Source organism: Buteo buteo, chromosome 24, assembly GCF_964188355.1.
Source record: "Buteo buteo chromosome 24, bButBut1.hap1.1, whole genome shotgun sequence".
In the NCBI taxonomy this organism is placed as follows: Eukaryota; Metazoa; Chordata; class Aves; order Accipitriformes; family Accipitridae; genus Buteo; species Buteo buteo.
In genome coordinates, this window is record NC_134194.1 from 6,491,330 (window position 1) to 6,512,549 (window position 21,220).

Sequence of the window (21,220 nt, forward strand, 5' to 3'; positions counted from 1 at the left end):
GTGATCAGAGTTTAAATACCTGCTCTGAAAAGATGACAGAACTCATTACGCACCATCCTGACCCCATTGCTGTATACGCCTTCCATTTCTCTCTTTCCTAGCTTAGGTGTTACCCATTTGTTCTTCTGGCTCCATCATAAGCTTCATCCTTCATGTCTCAGCTATGTGTGTTGCATGTTCCTTGTGTTTGCATATCAGCATGTATAATTCAGGATCTTAGAGTTAATCTGCAAACCTGATTAACTCTCAGCAAATACTGCTAGCAGCTGACTTGCTTTATCATCTGAGGTCTGAAAACAGGGAATGCATGGAAGTCTTATACTACCAATGCTTTGTAGGTTTCTCTGTATGTGTGACCTCCAGTCAAAAGCCCTAGAACTCAATTATAACCTTTCTGTCCCTACCCATGGCTTTAGAAACAGCCTCTAATTGTGATGCTGTGACAAATACAAGCTAAAAATGCTATTAAATATGGATGATGCGTGTTCTACTGTATTAGATAACATGGCCACGTTCATCATGTGCTAATGCTGCCAATGCACAGCTTTGCTAATGCAGCCTCCCTCTTGCTTTTGCTTTGGGCAATTTAAGAGGCTTTTTGGTTACACTTTACCTTTACTTTCTTCCTTTTCACTTTTTTTTTCTTTATTCATTAGTCTGAAAATGGTGGTCTGTAGCAGAGACTGGGCAGAGCTCATGTTTCCCAGCTTTAGTTCACTAAGAAGCCAAGCCGGTCTGGAAACCAATTGGAGAGGTTGGTAGACAATGCTTTAGTGAAAAGCAGATACCCAAGTCCCTCCTCCTCTCTGAGGCCACTGCTGTAGTGTTTGAATCTATCACCCTTCCCTTTATACCACCAGCTTATCCACAGCTTACGCTCACCATCCTTTGTCAAAAGGGAATGGAAGAATTGCCTCTGTTCTGCTCCCTCGGTGATCACATCCTCTTGGGGCTCAGCTGGGAGTTCACCTGTCTGACCTGATACTTTTCTGTTCATTAGTGTAACTCAGGCCTGTTACCATTTCGGTTTTGCAGCATTATAATTAAGGCAGTTGGCAGAATACCTTTTGCTTTATACCAACACAGCTAGCTACCTTGCTGTGAATGCAGTTACAGCAGTAGAAGAGGTGTCTTCCACCAGCATACTTTAGGTATCTGCATGTTTTGTGTGACTCTGAGCTAGGTGGGCATGAGTCAGCTCTGATCCAGAAGCCATCTGGCCGTGCAGTGCTGTACTGAGCTCATCAGGCTGCTCTCTGAGAAGGTTTCTTCATTCAGGCAAAACATTTACAGCTCTTTGGCAGTTCAGCCATGTACCCATCAGGAGAGAGGTGGGCAAGTGTCCATTTGCAACCCTTGCAACAAGCCTTGTCTGCATTTCCTTACGGCCTCCCAGAACAAGAGTGAGCTGTAAAGCTGTAAATACTTTACAGCGGGATGACCGAGTCCAGTCTTAGGAGAGCGTGCTGCGGTATCTGTGTCAGGGCAGATAGCACAGTGCCTGAGCTCTCATTATTCTAGCCACACGTGTTCATGAAATGGAGCCTGTTTTAGCCACTTGCTAACTGCAGGCTCAGGAGAAGTGACCACAGCAGCTCACTGGTTTCGTTCTTGCTGACATGATGATTCCTGACTTCCACCCCTTGCAGGTAATGTTGCCTTAGCTGTTTGGGGTCACCCAGCTTTCTCTTGTCAGGTAGTGCAATGTCAGAGCAACACAGCTGATGCACATGCTGCTGGCACAGTTCCTCTTCTATTCTCTCACTCCAGAAGTGCTCTGAGAGTCCTCCTGAGTGCTGACCCTACTTTTGCTCTTCCTACCTAACTTTTACCTTTAGCTCTTAAACCCTGGAAATCCCCGAACACAGAGTCAGGCACAGCATTGGTGGGGGCCAGAGCGGGGCATGAACATTCCTGAGCTACCACAGTAAATGTGTAAGTTTTCCTTTGGAAGGAGGGCATTCACAAAAGGGCATGTTAAGCCCTGTCCACTTTGTATATACTGTGGCTCTGCCCTCACCAGGGGAAAGATGAATTCTTGGTGCTCTCTTACAACTGATAATTGCTGGGAGGTATAAAACTGATGAAGATGAGGCAAATTGTAACCTTAGAGTGTGCATTTTCCTGGCTTCCCTTTTCTTGACCTGCTAACATACAAAGTGGCAGATGGCTTTGGTTTTGCTTGGATTTTACCCCACTATCTAATCCAGGAATAGTTTTTACTGCATAGGGCTGTGGCCTGTGCTAATGTAAAGGGAGTATTTGCCTGTGGGCGAGGGTCCTGCTCTCAGAGGCCTGTCTGAAACACCCTGTGCCTCCACCCATGGCTGCGTCTCTTCTGTGACGGTTTGGCGTTCAAGCCAAACGCAGTGTGCTCAAACCACAGGTATGACACGGGTCAGGCACAGTCACGCTCTTCACCCCAGTCCATCTCAGTCTCTCTGTCCTGGTTTCAGCTGGGATAGAGTTAATTGTCTTCCTAGTAGCTGGTACAGTGCTGGTTTGAGTTCAGTATGCGAAGAATGTTGATAACACACTGATGTTTTCAGTTGTTGCTAAGTAGTGTTTAGTCTAAAGTCAAGGATTTTTCAGCTTCTCATGCCCAGCCAGCAAGAAAGCTGGAGGGGCACAAGAAGTTGGCACAGGACAGAGCCAGGACAGCTGACCCAAACTGGCCAACGGGGTATTCCATACCAGGTGACGTCCCATCTAGTGTATAAACTGGGGGGAGTGGGGGTGGGGGATCGCCGCTCGGGGACTAACTGGGTGTCGATCGGTGGGTGGTGAGCAATTGCACTGCGCATTATTTGTGCATTCCAATCCTTTTATTATTACTGTTGTCATTTTATTAGTGTTATCATTATTAGTTTCTTCTTTTCTGTTCTATTAAACCGTTCTTATCTCAACCCATGAGTTTTACTTCTTTTACCTATTTTCTCCCCCATCCCACTGTGGGGTTGGGGGGGACTGAGTGAGCGGCTGTGTGGTGCTTAGTTGCTGGCTGGGGTTAAACCACAACACTCTCCAGTGACGGTTGCACTCTTGCACCTAGACGCTCCGATTCCTCCCAAGCAAAACACTCCTCCTTCCTCTGATCTTGATCTGTTACACACCCCACGGATCTGTGTGTCCATACGTTTACGCCAGTCAAGAGGGTTCTGGGTCTTACTGCCTATAATGTTCTTCTCAGTTCTGGCATTGATGGATACATCGTTCTAAATGACTGTAGTGCACGCAGGCAAGCACCAAAACCCTGTTATGTTGACAGCGAGGCCTCTGCAGACTCAGCACATAAAATGGGTCACTACTGTCGTTATTTCAGTTACACAACTCCAGTGTGCCTGCCTTTCTTTTTCCTTGCCCTTGAAGTCACTTGAATGTAAACAAGTAAAACGAGGGGGTAACAAAATCAGGATGAGGAATGGAGACGGGAAAGGAAAGCATCCCACAGTACTGGTCTGGAGACTAGCATCCTCACAGCTCCAGCAGGCTGGTTCCCCAGAGCTCTGATCCTGGAGCTGCTGCAGAAATAAAGACCCATTGAGAAGTCTGGCTCCAAATTAGCATTTGAATTCCCTTGTAGTCTGTTGTCAGATGGGCAGGAGGTGGGTGCTAGTCTGGGTCTCTCAGTACTGATACACAAAGGTGGCTTTAAAAAGTCCTTATTCTTCTGAGGGAAAGAAATGCATTGCTCAAACTATGGGCACTTTGTGTTTTCCTTCTTTTTTTCTTTTTTTTCTCTTTTCCTTCTCCCTTTCTCCTTCGTTTCACCCCCTTTCCCAGATCAGTCTGAGCTGTAGAGAGACATGTCTGAGTATTGTTAGCCCAGTCTGACCTACTTCTTTCCCTCCCCTTGGCCCCGTGTTATGGATGCTGGTGCTATGGAAACCTGGGTGACATGCCAGTGCCACAAAGCCAGGGCCACCAGCTGCACCCTCCTCTCCCAGCCCCACAGGAGCTTCCCCTCCCAAACATTACCCCAAAGAAAGTCAACAGTGCTGCTTGCCGGGGAAATTCAAGGGTGTGCTCCATCCATCCCACCAAGCCGTGCTCTGGAGGGACCAGGCTGCTTTTCCTTGGGCTCAGGTGCATGGCTGCATTTTTTCCCCGGTCCCAGGGCACAGCATTTTGGTGCTGGCGGCCACGTGTCAACCCACCGTTGTCTGCGCACCAGACCTGTCTGTGCACATATCCTGCACGGGCCGTCACATGACGGGTAGGAAAGTACATGTGGGCGCCCTTGAAGTTTTCGAGTTAAAAATAAGCCACAAACTTCTGCAACATGGTACAAAAGCCTTACGGGAACCTGGCTAGGTTCCTGCAAAGACAGAAATGGGAACACCTGCACCGGCGATCCCTGTAGAGGATGGCAGTTTCTCCGTCAGTGGGGCAGAGCTGTGCAGTTTCATTGTCACGCGTTTGCTTGCGTGGGAACAAGCCTTATGGGGGGAGGGTTGTTTACAACTTCAGTCTCTACGTTTCTTGTGATAAAAAAGTTCTCGCAGGTTTCCTTTGCTCTCTGCCGGCCTCCTGGCTGGCTGGCTGCCTCGCCTGGGAGGCCGTGGCAGTACCAAAGTGGATTTCCTTCCAAATATCTCACGGCAAACCGTTTCCTCCCAGTTGCTGTCACTGAACCGGCGGGCGTAAGAGGAGGAAGCAGGAGGGAGCTCGGGAATCTGTAAAGCCCTTCGCAGGGGGCTCTTGTGTCTCTCATAAGCCGTCTCCAGGGGATTTCTGCGAGTCTCCAGGACTCCCCCCACCCCAATAACCTTAACCCCAGGGCCTGGCCCAGCACAGCTAAAAACTTGGAAGCCGGGAAGGTTTTGCGCATGAGTGCGGCCGCGGCTCTGGGTGCGGGCAGCCTGCCTCAGCGCTGCCCTACCCGCGTTTTGGGGTGCAGCCAGTGACGCCCTGGGCACCTCGGCCCGGAGCAGCTGGCTGCCGAACCCCCTCAAACACCCTCCGGTTCCCCCCTTCGCTCCCCCCCCCCCCGGCCCGGCGGCCGCAGCCGCGTCGCACCGGCGCCCTCTCCCGAGCGGCGGCGGCGGCCGGAGCCCGGGGCCGGGGAATGGGCTCGTACGATGGGGCTCGGGCACAGCCCGGAGTGCCTCGGCCCCGTTAAGGTGCGGGCACGGCAGCCCGGCTCTCCCCCCGGCTCTTCCCTCAGCCAGCTCAGCTCACCAGACCAGGAGAAAATGAAGCCGGGACACAAATCCCGCAGGTTGGGGGGGGAGCTGAGCTGGCTTCGTGGGTCACCCCTCGCCCCATCACGGCTCCCACGAGGCCGGGCAGGAGCGGGAGGTGAGGAGGGGGCACAGCCGGGGACGGGAGCAGCAACCGGGAACCTTCTTCACCCTCTCAGCGGTGGAAGTTGCGGTTCTGCAATCGGCCCTGCAGCGGGACCAGTACCGCCGGGCGGTTGGATCACCGTTAAACTGGAGCTCGCGGGATGGTCTTCACACCAGCTGGGAGCCACGTAACCTTGGGGTGGGCTGGGCAGACCCCATCCCACCCAGCACACACCTTCCCAGTCCAAAACTGGCCCCTCGGCATCTCTGCAGAGGACGCGAGCGGGCAAAGTGGTTTCATACGGCACCGGCGCAACGTGCTGTGCGGCGGCAGCGCTTCGCATTGGGTAAATCCTGAAACCATCGACTGCATCGTTGAACCGTGGTCTGGTGCAACGTAATTTTCTTTGATGACAGTTATGAAGCAGCAGAGTAATGACAGCATCCCTGGGTGGAGGGGAGGAGTTTTCCTTCTGCTAGAGGCACCTGAAACGACCCCTCTGACAACTGTTTGAAGGGGCTGATGTGCCGGGCAGTTTTTCTGTGACAGAACTAGCGCCGGCAGGCAGCCGAGGCCAGAGCCTGGCTCTGCCGCACCAGGATTTTTAATGGTCCTCCGTGCCTCCAAGGGGAAAAGCTGGCTCGCCACAGCCTCGCTGCTGAATCATTAACTTCCCTCCTCTGAGTCATTCTGCAGCCCTGTCACACACAGAGAGCGAGATAAGCAGGGCTGAGGTGGTGGTAGTGGCTCCAGGCTGATACAATAGGGTTAGAAAAGTGGTTGCAGGGTAAAAGATGGAGGTTGTGTCTGCAGAACCAGTGAGCACCCACTTGGACTAACCCAAGAGAGCAGGGCTTTGAGACGGAGCCAGGACCTGCACTGGCAGCTGGGCTGGTCCTTCTGTATTAACTCTCTGGGAGGTGACTGGTAAAATGCAGGTAAAAAGGTGGGGACAAAGAATTAACTTCAGGAGATGGTGGGACATGTTAATGTAAAGGCTAAGTAAAATCTCACTGGGGGCAGGTGGCATGTCTGTTCCTCCCTGGCCTTGCTAAGGCACAGCTGGTGTTAAATGATGCTCAGCCTTTTCCAAAGTGTTTTAGCAAAGCTGCTAGAAAAGAAGTTATTTTGTTGTTGTTTACCTTGCTGTGACACCCGGGGGGTTGTGTGATTATGGGGCCCTGCTGCACTGAAAACTTTGCAGAAGCAAGTGCTGTACAGTTATTTTTGTTTGGATTTAAGGCTTTCCCTGCAGTGTTTGCCGACTTCAATGCAGCAGCATGACTCCCAGGCAGGAGAGCCCGAACGGGAAACAGACTGGGGACTTTGCGGGATAAGCCCATTTAAGATGCAGGGAAGGAAATGAAACAATGTGAAAAATTAATCACTTCTTCCAAAAAAACCCTGCCTTTTATTCTTACAATCTAGATATGCCTACTCCTGGGGAAAGGAGGGGTGGACGGCAGGCTTTAAAGTGTGGTTAGGCTGGCAGCATGTTAATGCAGTTATTTTCACTCTCCAGGTCTGATGTGAAATCCCCCTGTGACAATGGCACGGAGCGCTGCTGGTGTTTTCTGAGTTGTGTCACTAACGTGAGCGGACCAGTGGCCAAAAGCATCAATGTTGTGAACGCTGGGCTCCCGTGAAAATCCTGGCCAAGCCCAGATGGGCACCCGAGCACCGGGCAAACAACCCAGCAGGGACCACTGTTTGGTGTTGAGCAGCTTAGCCCCCAGTCTGGGAGCTCGGCACCTCTGAAAATCAGATTCTCCCTACTCAGAGCTCTCCTCCCATGGGACAGAGGGTTGCAGGCTGTGCTACACTGCACGGCAGGGAAACCGAGGCAGCCACCTCGTGTTCAAACACCTATGTTTTTGTTCTCTGCTAGTTGCAGACCCACAAGGAGACACCCAGCACAGCAAGCTCAGTGCCTTTTTATTTGTGCATGTTGTCGCTCAGCAGTATTCAAAGTTATACATGCAGTAGTGGTTATGAGTTTGCACAGTCTGATTTACAATATTGTCCGAGGGCAATGGCTGATAACCATTACAAGGGCACTAATAGACTTTCACACAACATGTTGATGGCTACTCCTCTTTACCCCTTGACTCTTGTTATGCCCCAGCCCACATCTGGTTTCAAATGCCTTTCTTGGGTGTGGGCCTTGGAAAACTGCCATGAACCCACGTTTGGTGCCTGGGCTGAAGGCAGAGCTGCTGGAGGAAGGGGAACACATGGCAATTCAGTGGGAAGCTCATGCTGAGATGAATTTGCTTTTATGTGTCCAGTTTTCCTAAAATTCTCCTTGTTTTGAAGCATTGCTGTTTCTGCATCAGGCATGATGGAGCTGCCAGGTATGGAGCACTTGGCACAAAGAGTGCTGTGGGGGAAAAATACCTCCTGAAGAGCTCAGCAGTTCATGCTGGTGCTGGGCAGCGGGGAGGGAGGTGTTAAAAACTCAGGTGAGGGTGGATTTGTTGCTTAGCTGTATTAAGTACAGCCAGTCTGTTACCATGGGCAGGAGGGAGCAGGACTCGAAGGCAAGGACACCGATGAGGGACAGAGGAGCAGGTCACGCTGTGAGAAGCTGGAGGATGTTCAGCCCCACGTAGTGAGAGAGGAAGAAATGCAAGATGCCCAGGGCTGATGCTGCAATGAGAATCCAGAGAACTCCAGTGCTAAAGTATATCGGGGCGAGCCTGGTGGAGGAGAGGGACCCTGCTAAGACCGAGCTTTGCTGCTCTCGCCCAGGAACAATCCCTTCCTCCTTGGAGAAGGGCGGTGGAAAGGCAACCCCTGGCTGTCCCCTGTCCCCTACATGGGGCCCTGTGCCCTGCTCCCACCTGGACGGAGCACACACGCACCCGCAAGAGCTCGGCGCAGCTCCAGCCTTGCCCCGTACCTCTGTCTCTGGCCCCAGCCCCATACCCATGCCCACGTTATGCCCCGGGGAGAGCTCGGCAAGGCTGAGTCATGCAGGGACCCTGAAGCAGCCAGAGGGAGTCCTGAGCTTCCCCAAAGCACATTATGTTCCCAAATGCAAACCCCCAGGGGTTATCATGTACTCCAGGCTGGCAGAGGTGTTTACCTTTTTGAGGACGATGCCCTGTATCCCATAAAGTAGCAGTAGCGGGCGTAGAGATAGAGCAGACCCAAGGCTGCAGCCAGACCTGCAGTTGAGAGAGATGACAGTGACCATCTCCAAAGGCTTTTTAGAGCTACTTTGAGCCAAGCAGGTAGCCCAAAGTGAAGGAATAGAGGCTTTGTGTCCTCTGGTTCTACCCTCCCATCAGAGACAGAATTATTGCCTGTTTTATTGTTCAGAAGGTGAGCAGGACCCGAGGACTGAGCAAGCACTTAGGGGAACAGATCTAGTGACAAACCAGGTAACGGGCTATTCTCACCTTGATGGAAGAAGAGTCCAGCCTGCCACAAAAGCGCCAGGAAAATGGGAAAGTACTCAGAGGAGTTCACCCTAGCAGGAAAGAGGAAGGTCATAAACAAGGGAAAGGAAGATCTTCCTTTTTTGCTTCCCCTAGCAGTTTCCAGGGGCTGGAGGCTGTTGCTTTTTAGAGCTGATATCACCATAAAAAGCATCCAAGGCTTGCACCTTTCCCTGCAGTTCCATCCCACCTTTATTCACAGGAATTAAACAGTGGAAGGAACGGGGTCTCCAGGGCACAAGAAATTAAGTAAAAGATGCCCAGATCAGACCATGCACAGAAAGGCTCTGTGGACCACCCCGACTGCCCCTTTTCCAAGTGCTACAGCCCAAACCCTGCTGTAGAAGCCCCCAAAGCTGCATGGAAGGTCTGCCCCAGCAGGCTGCAGACATATTGAGGATGAAGTGCATCTTAAGCAGATAAGGCCAGAAGAGCTCGGGCTTCGTGCAGGAGTGGGAGGGAGCACTTAGCTGTTTGGATTCTTTGTACGCCATGCCCTTTTCCCCCCAAAGACAAAGTAGTAGGACAAAGAGATGCTGGATGAGGCTGAGCCTAGGCTGGCAAAGGAGCAGAGAAGGGGATGGCTGAGGGTATCCTGCTCCTGCTGCCCAGTTGCTTTTTTTCAGTGCTCACCTACAGCAAAAGTGGACGCTTCCTCCCTCTCTGCTTCCCTCCCCGCTGCAGCCCTAGCACAGAAGTCACAGCAGAGATGCTGGATTGTCGCTATCCTCATACCAGCCTCAGCTGAGATCTCTCTGGGATCTTGTCCTTCCCAGTGAGCAGGGTTCAGAGCAGGGCTGAAACTGCCCGAGGCTTTGACACCGCTTGGCTAAAACCAGCCTAAGGCTCAGGCACCCACAACTTTGTCTTTAGCAGCCCTACACTCTACAGCAGAGATTTCTGTGTGGTTTCTGTCAGCAACGGCTGGTGTGTTTAGGACTGGTGAGCCAACAGTCTCAATGCTGACTCTTAAGCTCATTAATTTATCCCCAAGGGAGGTGAGTAACTGCTGAATGACAGTCCGGAGAAATAAATGGCAAAGCAGGGGAGGGGCAGTGCCGCTAGATGTGAGATCCGGAAAGCATCTTGTCAGAGGAGTTTCTTACTGTGCTCGAAAGATCCTTTCAAATTCAGGTGGGCCTGAGATCTTTGGAGGAGAAACGCCAAACACCCTCCTGGCATAGATCACCTGGAGCAAGAAGTAGGCTGCAGCAAAAGAGAGAAAAGTAGCAGTGGTCAGTCCTCTGCTGGAGACTGCCAGAGGTGAGGGCAAAAGGTCTGTGGTCTCCTCCTAACCTTACACTCCTGCATAGCAGAGAAAGCTGGATGAAGATCCCAGATTAAGTTTCAGACAAGGAAAAGGAATGACCCAGTGCAACGGTGAAGGGAGGAGTATGCAGTCACGTACCACCAGCAGATATCTGCTTTCTCTCTTGTGTAATTAACAGATTATCTATTATCTCCAGAAACTGTTACACAGTTCAGATGCACTTTGTTACTGCCAATTTTAAGGTTTTTTCAATCTTTAATTTTTTGCCCTTCTAAATCCTGATAGCTGAGTAGGGAGGGAACTGATGCCACAGATAAGCCACCCAGACACTGAATTAAATTGTCATGCAATGTGGAACCATGGCTGGGAGATGTTCTGTGTGACCCACCACAGCCCGTTCTTCCACCTTTCTGCACGGCAGTGCTCTTTGTATGCTAACGTCTACATGAACTTAAGGAACTGCTGTAAATACATTTTTCAAAGAAAGAATTCTACATGTTTGCAGAGGAGAACATCTACCAAGAAATTTCTGAACTGAGGAGGTAGGTCAGTTCAGAGGAAGGGCTTCCCAGGCACTCGTTTTGTTGAATACTTTTCAAAACCCAGACAAGATATCAGTCTGCTGTCTGAAAAGCGGGGAAGCACCAGTGCAACAGCAGAAAGGAAATCTGAAGTGAAAGGAGATCCCTGGAGGTACAGTAGACTGACCCAGCAAGTATTTGGACATGCGTATCCGATGGTCCCTACCTTGCTCCAGGACTCCCAGGACTGTCACGGCAGCCAGCAGGTGAATCTGATCCAACATATTGACTCTTCCAGACCCTAGAAAATCTGATTTCTTGATCAGAAGCTCCTCTGGCCAGGTTTAGTCCTTGCCGATGTGTCAGTCAGCGGTGGTAGCTGGCAGCATAGGTTTGCTCTAATTGAACAGGGAAGATTTGTATGTGGTGCTTAAACCCAGGAGGAGTCTGGCTTGCCTGTTACTGTATGCACCATGGAAATATAAATCATCGGAGAGAGGTTTAATGGCGTCTTTCCGTTCCCACCCTCCCTTTTCCAGGAATGAGTTATGAGGAAGTGGGAAAACCCAGCAGAGAGTGAACATGTGAGAGGTAAGAGAGGAGAACTGGGAGCTGAATGGGGGGACAAAACTCAACTCCCCCTGGGGCATCTGTTTTAAAACCACTCCTAACCAAGGCCCGGGCACGTCCCTCTTGCTGATGTTCCATGAGGAACCACAGCCCCGCTTGGGCTGTTCTGCACCTCTTGAGCATCAGGACAGGCAGCGATTCATGGTACGTATCACTGCGTGCCCAGGCTCTGGAAAGCAGGCGTTGGGCACAGAGCACGACTTCTGGCCATGACACTGAGACAGCATCAAATAAAGCCCCCAAATAAAAAACCCACTGCAATGTTAAGACAGGATGCGATAAAGTATAAAAGGTACAGATCTGTCTTGCACAGTGATACTTTATATGGGGATGGGACCTGTGGAATGACTGTCAGACACCAAGAGGGTTTCAGAGCCTGCCCTCGTACTGGAAAGGCTGGGAGCTGTGCGTTTAAGGCTTCTGATCAATCCTCAGCCAAATTAACTCTCATTGTAAACACCAGAGAGAGTTTTGTGTGGGTAAAAACCTGCAGAATTCATCAGGATATAGCAAAAAGGAAAATTACGTTTTTACTTGTCAGGGTAGACCCGCTCGGCTAATTCCTGTCTAAGAGCGCAAAGCTGGCATGGCTGCGAGCTGCTGAACCTGCTGGCTTTGCTTCCTTCCTCTCCCTGCATTCGAAGAATTTTCCCTTCGGACCAGGGACGAGTTAAGACAAAGTGATCGTTAAATGTCACTATTATGGAAAATAAGATCAGATTAAAGCAGTTTACAGAAATTACATTTTATGCCTAATGTCCTTGATAGACTTCGGAAGAAGCAATAAACTGGTTCCGGTTTTCTGCCTCTCTGTAAGGGAGGGATAAAGGCACCCGAAGAGGCTATAACATGTCCCAGCCTAGTATTTCTCCAAATATCAAACACAGACACCACTGTCTGTCAAGCAGCAGCTTTAAGAATAATTCCTTCATCTCAGAATTTATCTTTTTTCATTCCAGCGACTGTTTAGAAATACAAGGAACATTGTGTTTCGTTTTCTCCCATTTAGCTGTCAAAGAAATGAAGACTTTCCTGTGTAAGCTCAAAAAGGGCAGAGGTCTCCCCGTGCTTAATGATGTTTGATTTCCTTCTGCTCCTGTCTGATTACAGCACGCTAGCAAAGAAAATACAAAGCAAAGCAACTGAACAAAAAAGATACGCGTTTACACCTCCGTCAGATGACAGTGCAGCGTAACCTGCGTCAAGTGTCAAATATGTGTAAGGAAACCTGAGCCAGGAGGAGCTGTAAAGGCAGCCATAGAGCACTCCCACTCCCCAGATCATCATTAGATGCAAAATACTTCTAGTATCATCTAGCCTAGTCGAAATATAATAAAGGCTAGTAGAAACATGAATGAATAAACAAGCACAGATGTCTCTCCCCTCCTCCTCCCTCCCCCATAAGCATAATTTTTCAAGCTGTCTTTACCTCCTGAAGGGCACTGCTGGAGATGTGTGAGAAATAAAACAAAGGATGTTACTTAACCTCTGCAAAGAGTTGACGAGGCGTGACCCTGAGAGAAAGAACAAAATTACACTGTAAATCAGTTGAACAAGGGAATACCAAGATAAGCACAAGGGGAACTCTGCTGCTGATACAGTCAAAGAGCTACTTGAATTTTGAGTGAACTACCCTAATTAACATGGTACAAACCCTGCCCTCGGACAGGGAAAGCCCCCTACCCCCAGCAGCCCCTTCCTCAGGGCACATGTGCAGTAAAAAGGAGGATGCTGTGGTTTTAAGTGGAGCCGAGGCTGGCGAGAACCAAAAGGAGCAAAGGGTGATGGAGCGAAGCTGTGAAAGTCCTGATCGCTGTCGCTCGGGATGTATAAATGTTGTCCGCGTCTTAACCGAGGGGTGCTGGCTTTTGGGGTCACCACCTGGCACCCATCTCTGCGCAGGCATGAGAGAAACAAATCTCTCGGCTCTGGGTGTTACCGGCTCTTTGCCCACCAGGCAAAGAACCCCGTTTTGGGACAACATTTTGGCACCCCAGGTGGGATGGCCATAAGACCTTGCCTGCATCATCTTGCCATCCCCAACAGCGGACCGGACCGGAGCAAGGCCCAGCGCGCACCCACCTATTGATCGGGGTCTCCTCTGGATTCTCTCCGAGGTTGGGGCGACGAGCAATTCAGAGCTGCAACTCCCACCAGAGATATTTGTAAAAGGGTGGAAGGGGGTGAATTTCTGGATTGGTGAGTATTTAATTTAATTGGATTTAATTTAATCTAATTTAATTGCTTCTACGGAAAGTCGCACGTAGACGGTCGGCAAAGGGTGCCTTAATTGACCAGTGGGGTTAGAGCCGAGTGCACACAAGGGAATTACTGACCGGGGGGTCAGAGCTGGCAAATAATTAATAATCTAGATATTTGGTGAAAATGGGATCAGGCCAATCCACAATTCCTCCCTGTAGCCCTTTGGGGTGTGTTTTGAAAAATTGGACAAGTTTGGGCAAGATCCGATAACTAAAGATAAAATAAAAAGGTAGTGTAATCAATGGTGGCCGAATTATAAACTGGATGACAATGAAGTCCAGCCAGAAAATGGATGGGTAAACTATAATACTATATGACAATTGATGTTCTTTTGCCATCGGATGGGGAAATGGGACAAAGTACCTTATGTTGATGCCTTTATGACTTTGTACAGAAAGGAAAAATGTAAGCTAACTACTGACCTAGTGATGTATACAGCTTCTGAGAAAAAGGAGAGCGGTTGTTGCATAGACTGTGATAATAGAAAGCTGCAGAAAGTTGATGGAGCTGGGGGAATGTCAGTCTCACAGTTGATAGAAATAGCATATAAATTGTGTAACAATTGAGAGAGAAAGAAAAGAAAAACAGAACAAAATGAAGTTGCAAGCGTCTTTGCTGGCAGCAGCAATAAATGGAAATTATGTCAGAGGGAAAGGTAGAGGAAGAGGAGGACACAGAGGAATAATGCAGGGAAGAGGTCCACCAAACCGAACCCCTTTAGGACCAAATCAGTGTGTGGTCTGTAAACAGGAAGGGCACTGGAAGAATGAATGCCTAAACTGAAAGGGGCCAGAACAAGGTCATGCAGGAAATGCTAATCTTATGATGTTAGAACATTCAGATAATGAATGAAGGGGACGGGGGAAAACCTTAAAGTTGATCCCCTGGTTCCAGTTAAGCTGGGGAATGAGACTATAGATTTTTTAATTGACAGTGGATCCACTCATTCAGTAGTCACCAGTTGTAAAGGACCTCTAAGTGAAATAACTATACCTATTGTTGGGGTGATGGGAAAAAGAACTTTAAGGCCATTTTTACAACTAATGGAATGCACAACTGGGGGAACTAAATTAATTCATGAGTTTCTATGTGTGCCAGAATGCCCTGTACCTCTGTTGGGATGAGATATGCTATGCAAACTAAATGCACAAGTAACCTTTTGTGAGAATGCTGTACAGCTCCATATCCTGCCTGAAACTGCCTGGAGAGCCCAGATCTGCTTGCTGACAGATGAGACATAGGGAGAATCCAAACAAAATATTCCAAACACTGTGCTAAATGTGGTAATTCCCCTGGTATGGGCTTCTAAGAAACCAAGTAAAGCAAAATACATAAGTCCAATTAAGATAAAACCAAAAGAGGGGGCAAAATGGGTGAAGGTGCACCAATATCCTATTAGACTGGAAGCTCACAGAGGCCTTGAACCCCTGATAAATATCTTTATGCAATATGGACTGCTCAGGGAATGTCAATCTGAATAAAATACACCAGTCTTACCAGCGGGAAAGCCTCGCTCCCAAAGGAGCCTCAAAGGAGGCTATATGACGAATAGCAGTACCAAAACAAACAAAAAAAACAGTTAAGGGGGTTTCTGGGGATGGGTGGATTCTGCCGAATATGGATCCCCAATTTTGGACTTACAGCCAAACCCTTACAAGCAGCCACAAAGGGCCCCGGGGGAGTTGTTAGAATGGACTCCAGACCTCGGAGTAGTTTTGATGAAATTAAAAGAAAACTGATGGAAGCCCCCGCCTTGGTCCTCCCTTATCTGACAAAACCTTTTCAGTTATATGTACGTGGAAGACAGCAAGTGGCCTCTGGGGTAATGACTCAGATGCTTGGAAGCTGGAAAATGCCAGTAGCCTATTTTTCGAAACAATTGGCTGAAGTGAGTAAAGGATGGCCGGCTTGTCTCCGAGCTGCAGCCGCCACTTCTCAGTTAATCCAGGAAGGCTGGGAGCTCCCCTTGGGACAACCAATAACAGTACTAGTCCCACATGCAGTGGTGGCTATTTTAAACCAAAAAGGATACCATCGGACTTCTCCAAACCCACTGGCCAAATACCAAGCCATGCTACTAGATCAAGGAGATGTCACTCTAAGTGTAGCATCAACTCTAAACCCTGCCATCTTGTTGCTGATGGCAAAACAAGAACCTTTACAACATGACTGTTTGGCAACTATCAAACAGGTCTATGCCAGCAGGCCAGATCTGAGAGATGAGCCATTTAAAAATGTGGATTTGGAACTATTTACAGATGGCAGCAGCTTTATACAGAATGGAGAAAGAAAAGCTGGATATGCAGTGGTTACCTTATGGGAAGAAATAGAGGCCAAATCCTTATCCCCAAATACCTCAGCACAGAAAGCTGAAATGGTTGCTCTTACAAGGGCACTTGAAATTGGAAAAGATTGAAGCATCAATACATATACAGACTCCAGCTACGCCTTTGGAGTTGTACACGCTCATGGAGCTATTTGGAAGGAATGTGGGCTATTAAATTCCAAGGGGAGCAGTATAAAATATGGACAAGAGATTTTAAATTTGCTTCAGGCTGTAGTAGAACCAAAGGAGGTGGCAGTAATCCACTGCAGAGCCCATCAGAAGGGACAAGGGGAAATAACCCAAGGTAACAGGTTGGCTGACCAGGCTGCAAAAAGAGCTGCTTTATACGAACCGATAATAGGAGCCCTCATACTCAACAGGAAACCTGATATGAAACCTCCATAATATTCAGAAAAAGAAAAACAGTTGGCAGAAAAGTTGAAGTGCACAAAAAGTGAAGAAGGATGGTGGGTAACTCCAAATCAACAAGCATTAACCACATCTAAAATGATGGAGACCTTCCTTTAAAAGTTGCATGAAGAAACACATATGGGATCAGATGCAATGATGAGCAGTATCAAGAGATATGCTACAGAGCCAAAAATGCAGACAAATGCAGATATAATAGTAAAGAAATGTCAAATTTGCTTTGCAAACAACCCTAAAATTCAGAAGAAACCTCTGATGGGTGAAGTAAGAAGGGGAATAACGCCCGAGGAATATTGGCAAATAGATTTCTCTGAATTTCCAAAATGCAGACAATATAAGTATCTACTTGTTTTAGTGGATACTTTTTCTGGATGGCCTGAGGCTTTCTCTTGTTGCAGCAATAGAGCTAGGGAAGTAATTAGGATTTTATAGAAAGAAATAATCACCAGGTTCAGAGTTTCTGAGGGTGTGTCCTTGGACAAAGGACCTTACTTTGATATTTCAGACATAATCCAAGGGGTATCTAAATTCTTCTGGACAAAGTGGGATCTGCACACCCCTTGGAGACCACAGTCTAGTGGGAAGGTAGAAAGCATGAATCAGACTCTTAAAAGACAAATTTCTAAATTATGTCGAGAAAGCCAGCTTAAATGGGTAGATATCCTGCCAATTGCCCTGATGAGAATTAGGATTACTCCACTAGTGAGGGAAGGGATAAGCCCCTTTGAAATAGTATATGGAAAACCGAATCCCATCAATGAGGTGGGTAGCCAGACTGATCAGATACACATTAAAGGTGAAGGAATTTTGAAAGATTATTTGTTATCTCTCTCACAGGTATTATCCTCTTTACACAGGTATCTCAACCAGCGGGCTCCACTTCCTTTGGACTCTCCGGTACATAACTTCAAGCCCGGAGATCTGGTTTACATCCAGACCTGGAAGGATGAACCAGTAAAAGAAAAGTGTAAGGGACCTTACCTCGTGCTCTTGACCACATACACTGCAGTAAAAGTAGAAGGGATCAGCTCCTGGATCCACTATATGAGAGTGAAGGGAGATCCCCCAGAGGAACAGTGGACGTCTGTACCAATGGGAACACTAAAGCCAAAACTTTCTAAAAACTCTAAGGGCTAATGAACTATCTATAGTTATAATATTGGTTCATAGTAACACTGATGTTTTCAAACTAAAATCACAATGTGACTGTACTCTGTCCATTAGAGCATAGAGTATGGACGCAACGAAACAGTAAGAGGTGGCAGACTGTTGACGTTGATGCACGTGTGGTACGGGAACAACAGGGATGTATTTGCACAAGTAATACCATCAAAGCTCAAGACATTTGGAAGAGATCCCTAGAACTGTACTTACATATATTGGGAAGGGATGTGTATGTGTAAGAACACTTTGTAATTTTATAGTCATAGATAATATCACTGTTGGGACAAATAATCATTCGAATACTTGTGTTTGTAACTTTACTAACATTATAGGATGTGATTTCAATGATTCAGCTCCTGTTACGTCTTACCAGCTATTAGAGCCCAATTATACTTTAGTTAAAGATCTATTGCCTGCTCCCATTGGGTTGAATCTCATGCTGGTAAAAAAACTTTTACAACATAATGATCTATGCCCGTTGCTGAAATGTGCCCGAGATGATGGACAAATTACTTTAATTACTGTTCACCATGACACAGAAGAGATACATCATGTTTTGCAGCAGGTGAAGAAAGATGGAGAACATAGATGGTGGGAAGCCCTCCTTGGATGGTCACCCAAAGCAACAGGCATTCTTAATCTCATGCTACATCCCATTGTGATTTTATTATCACCAACATGTTTATGTTTACTGCTTATAATCATATTATACTTTAAGGTTTGTCTCATGATGAAGCAAATAGCTCTAATGCAGTCACCCAGGGTATGCATGCTCACGACAGAGGGAGATAAATTCCTCAAATCTGAAAGCCTCCCTATAAAGGATAGAATAAAATTCCAACAAAACATATGACAATGGGAAGAAACCAACGAGCAGTTCTGGGAAATCCTGAAGCCTCCCAAGGATGGCAATTTTAGAATGAAAAGACCTAAGTGAGACTTATTTGAAATATGAATTACTTATATAAGTCTCAAAGGGGGTATTTGTTGGAGATATGCTAGAAATAAAACAAAGGATGTTACTTAACCTCTGCAAAGAGTTAACGAGGTGTGACCCTGAGAGAAAGAACAAAATTACACTGTAAATCAGTTGAACAAGGGAATACCAAGATAAGCACAAGGGGAACTCTGCTGCTGCTAAAGTCAAAGAGCTACTTGAATTTTGAGTGAACTATCCTAATTAACATGGTACAAACCCTGCCCTCGGACAGGGAAAGCCCCCTACCCCCAGCAGCCCCTTCCTCAGGGCACATGTGCAGTAAAAAGGAGGATGCTGTGGTTTTAAGTGGAGCCGAGGCTGGCGAGAACCAAAAGGAGCAAAGGGTGATGGAGCGAAGCTGTGAAAGTCCTGATCGCTGTTGCTCGGGATGTATAAATGTTGTCCGCGTCTTAACCGAGGGGTGCTGGCTTTTGGGGTCACCACCTGGCACCCATCTCTGCGCAGGCACGAGAGAAACAAATCTCTCGGCTCTGGGTGTTACCGGCTCTGTTACCACCAGGCAAAGAACCCTGTTTTGGGACAACAGCACAACGTTCTTCTTGTCCCCGTTTGTCACCATCAGAACTTGCCTTATTTTCTGTTCTTACGTGTTGCAAGGAGCAGACACAAGTACCCTCCTTCCAGCGCCAAATGCCCTTCAATGATGGGACAGTCACCAGTGGACAGCCTCAGCATCCTGCAGACCACGGTGGCCACCAGCACCCCTGTGCAGGGGATGGCACGGCAGGATCCGGTCCCCATCGCTGCCCCAGCCTCCGCCACCTTCCTGCCGTTTGCGTCCAACCTAACGACTACACAACTGCGCGGTGACTCGAATCACACCGTGGATCTGATAGAAAACTCTCCTGTCCGCAAAGCAAAGGCAGACCTGCTTGCAGCCGGCTGCACAGCCACCGCATCCCTGGGCTCCGCTGGGGGAGAGGGGCACGAGGGGCAGCTGGGGTGGGGACGCGGGGACAAGGCATCACCGCTTTCATCATCTGCCTGCAATGACACTGGAATAAGCATATATTGCAAAACCTCACCCTCCGAGGCTGACATGGCCTAATTTCCTTCTAAGCAAAGACAAGTTCTGCGGTCCCAGGCTCACCTCGGGATGGATTTGCTGAGGGGGAGCTAACGAAACGCTGTTGCCCACTCCATTGCTCTCCAGGTTACTCCGCGGGAATGTGCTCCTGCGTCACGGGATGGCTGGACGTGGCACAGTCCAAACTCCTGGCACGTCCCACTGAGTCATCGCTAGAGATATTTCTCTGTGCCCACGGTTGCTCCTGCCACCTCTTCCTGCAGCCATTAATCCTTTCTGCCTCCTAATAACCACTGTAGGGCTGCACTGTGAGCCAGATAGCAACACAAATCAGGATTGAAAAAAATCTTGGGAAGAAAAATAAGCAACACAAAAGGCTTGGAGGAGTTTTAAGCATCTGCAGAGTTTGCAGTACCTATTATTCCCCAGGAGCAGTGGGACAAGAAGAAGCCAGCAGCACTGAGTCCAGCACCATTGCGTGCAATACCATCCCCCTAGAAATGTATTTCATGAGAGTACAATGGGCCAAGAGCTTTCTGTTAGTGGAAGAGGGAACATTCTGCAGCTGAGCAACTTACCCTTCAGCCGTGAAGCAGGGAGGCACTTCGTCCTTCCAATCGTATTGTAAAAATATGGAAGTATTTTCTAATCTAGTTGGCGCTTGTGCTTCCTTTCCCTTCAAATTCTTTTGCAGGCACTGAGCACATCCAAACCCGTGATCGTGGAACTGCTTGCAAGAACAGTTAGTGTCTTTCTAACAACAGTCACAGAGGAAAAAAAGAGAGGGGGTTTCGCTGAGAAGAATTAAAAGCCCCGCAGAGAAAAGAGTTTTTCTAGTTCAAGAGAATGAAAGAGAGCTCAGCGCTGAGCACCTCGGTCTGTTCAACTAACAGCTCCCTCCCGCTGGGATGGAGGGGCCGGTGACGCCTTCCTGACGTCCCATCCCTGCGGAGCCTTCTCTTAACTCAGACCAACATGTGTTGAGATTTTCCTGGAATTCTTGGATTTTGCAGCTGTAAGAGGAAGGACGGGCTAAAAACAGGGCGGGAAAAGGCCAGTTCATATTTTCATCCCTTTCAAAGATGCAGTTGGCCACATGTGGCTGTTCCTAGGAAGTGGGGATGGCTGCAGACAATTTCTGCTCTGCAGTTCCCAGCAGGGCTCCCCACAAGGCTCAAGCTGGCTCAGATCTCCTGAGCATTTTGAAATATGTCCAGGGTTCTGCATTTTGCAATATCCATAAAAACTTTGAATGAAGAGAATTACCTTGTCTTCCTAAAATGTGCGTCTAGACAGAGGCTCTTTCTTTCAGACAGTAAAATAGCAGGTGGTTGGTTTTGCCAGCAACATCCAGGCTGGCACTATGCAAAGAACCCCTTGGAGTACAAACAGTATATATTGGAGATGTACGTTAGACTGTTCATCTAGACAGATTTCGGATGGATATTCCTGAGATTTCCATATCTGCGGCATGTCAAAGAGGTCACGTAAATGTTCTCAAATGATTAGTTACAGCAAAATTTCTAAGGGCCAAACCAATCTTCTTTAGGCTGCTTAACCCTCTGCTTGAATGCCACTGTGTGGAGCAGGATCACTGTCAAGCGCTGCCATTGGCAGTGCTTCTCATCTCAGTAAAGATGAAGGGCTTCACTTTAAAGATAAGATGGGGAAAACATTCAAAGCCATTTTCTAAAAAGCAAGATGGAAAGCTGAAGCTTTGGGAAACTACATAAATGAGTATATGATTGAGTATATGATACTCAGGGATAATTTGGAGAATTTTTTTTTAAAGCTTTCTTCTAAAGGAGTTTGGTGAGCTTCATCTGTATGCATATTAAATCTAACTAGACGGCACATGA

The 21,220-nt window shown here is 48.0% G+C and overlaps 1 protein-coding gene across 8 annotated transcripts; it reads right to left on the reverse strand.

Moving 5' to 3' along the window:
* Positions 1-7,217: 7,217 nt before the first annotated feature.
* Positions 7,218-20,791, reverse strand: LOC142044369 (leukotriene C4 synthase-like). Of its 8 annotated transcripts, none has more exons than XR_012654301.1 (8): positions 19,940-20,791; positions 12,583-12,667; positions 10,750-10,921; positions 9,839-9,938; positions 8,694-8,764; positions 8,378-8,459; positions 7,802-7,988; positions 7,218-7,669 (listed from the first exon to the last, which is right to left on the reverse strand). XR_012654301.1 is itself a non-coding variant. In XM_075056702.1 (8 exons), the coding sequence occupies exons 3-8, from the start codon at positions 10,805-10,807 to the stop codon at positions 7,566-7,568; spliced, it is 552 nt and encodes a 183-aa protein (XP_074912803.1). In that variant the 5' UTR covers positions 10,808-10,921; positions 12,640-12,667; positions 19,940-20,791; the 3' UTR covers positions 7,218-7,565. The 8 variants fall into 8 exon arrangements, 7 of the variants coding, with proteins under 7 accessions (XP_074912803.1, XP_074912802.1, XP_074912801.1 ...); XM_075056702.1 differs by having other exon boundaries at positions 7,802-7,938; positions 12,640-12,667; XM_075056701.1 differs by having other exon boundaries at positions 7,802-7,938; positions 10,750-10,824.
* Positions 20,792-21,220: the final 429 nt, after the last annotated feature.

What these genes read in the sequence shown, in the direction of transcription:
- LOC142044369 (XM_075056704.1), bottom strand. Translation starts at nt 10,807, where the DNA reads ATGTTGGATCAGATTCACCTGCTGGCTGCCGTGACAGTCCTGGGAGTC. An exon ending in CCTGGGAGTCCTGGAGCAAG is followed by an intron (nt 9,939 to 10,749) that starts GTAGGGACCATC and finishes CTTTTGCTGCAG; the next exon opens with CCTACTTCTTGCTCCAGGTG. An exon ending in AGGGCATCGTCCTCAAAAAG is followed by an intron (nt 7,939 to 8,377) that starts GTAAACACCTCT and finishes TTCTCATTGCAG; the next exon opens with CATCAGCCCTGGGCATCTTG.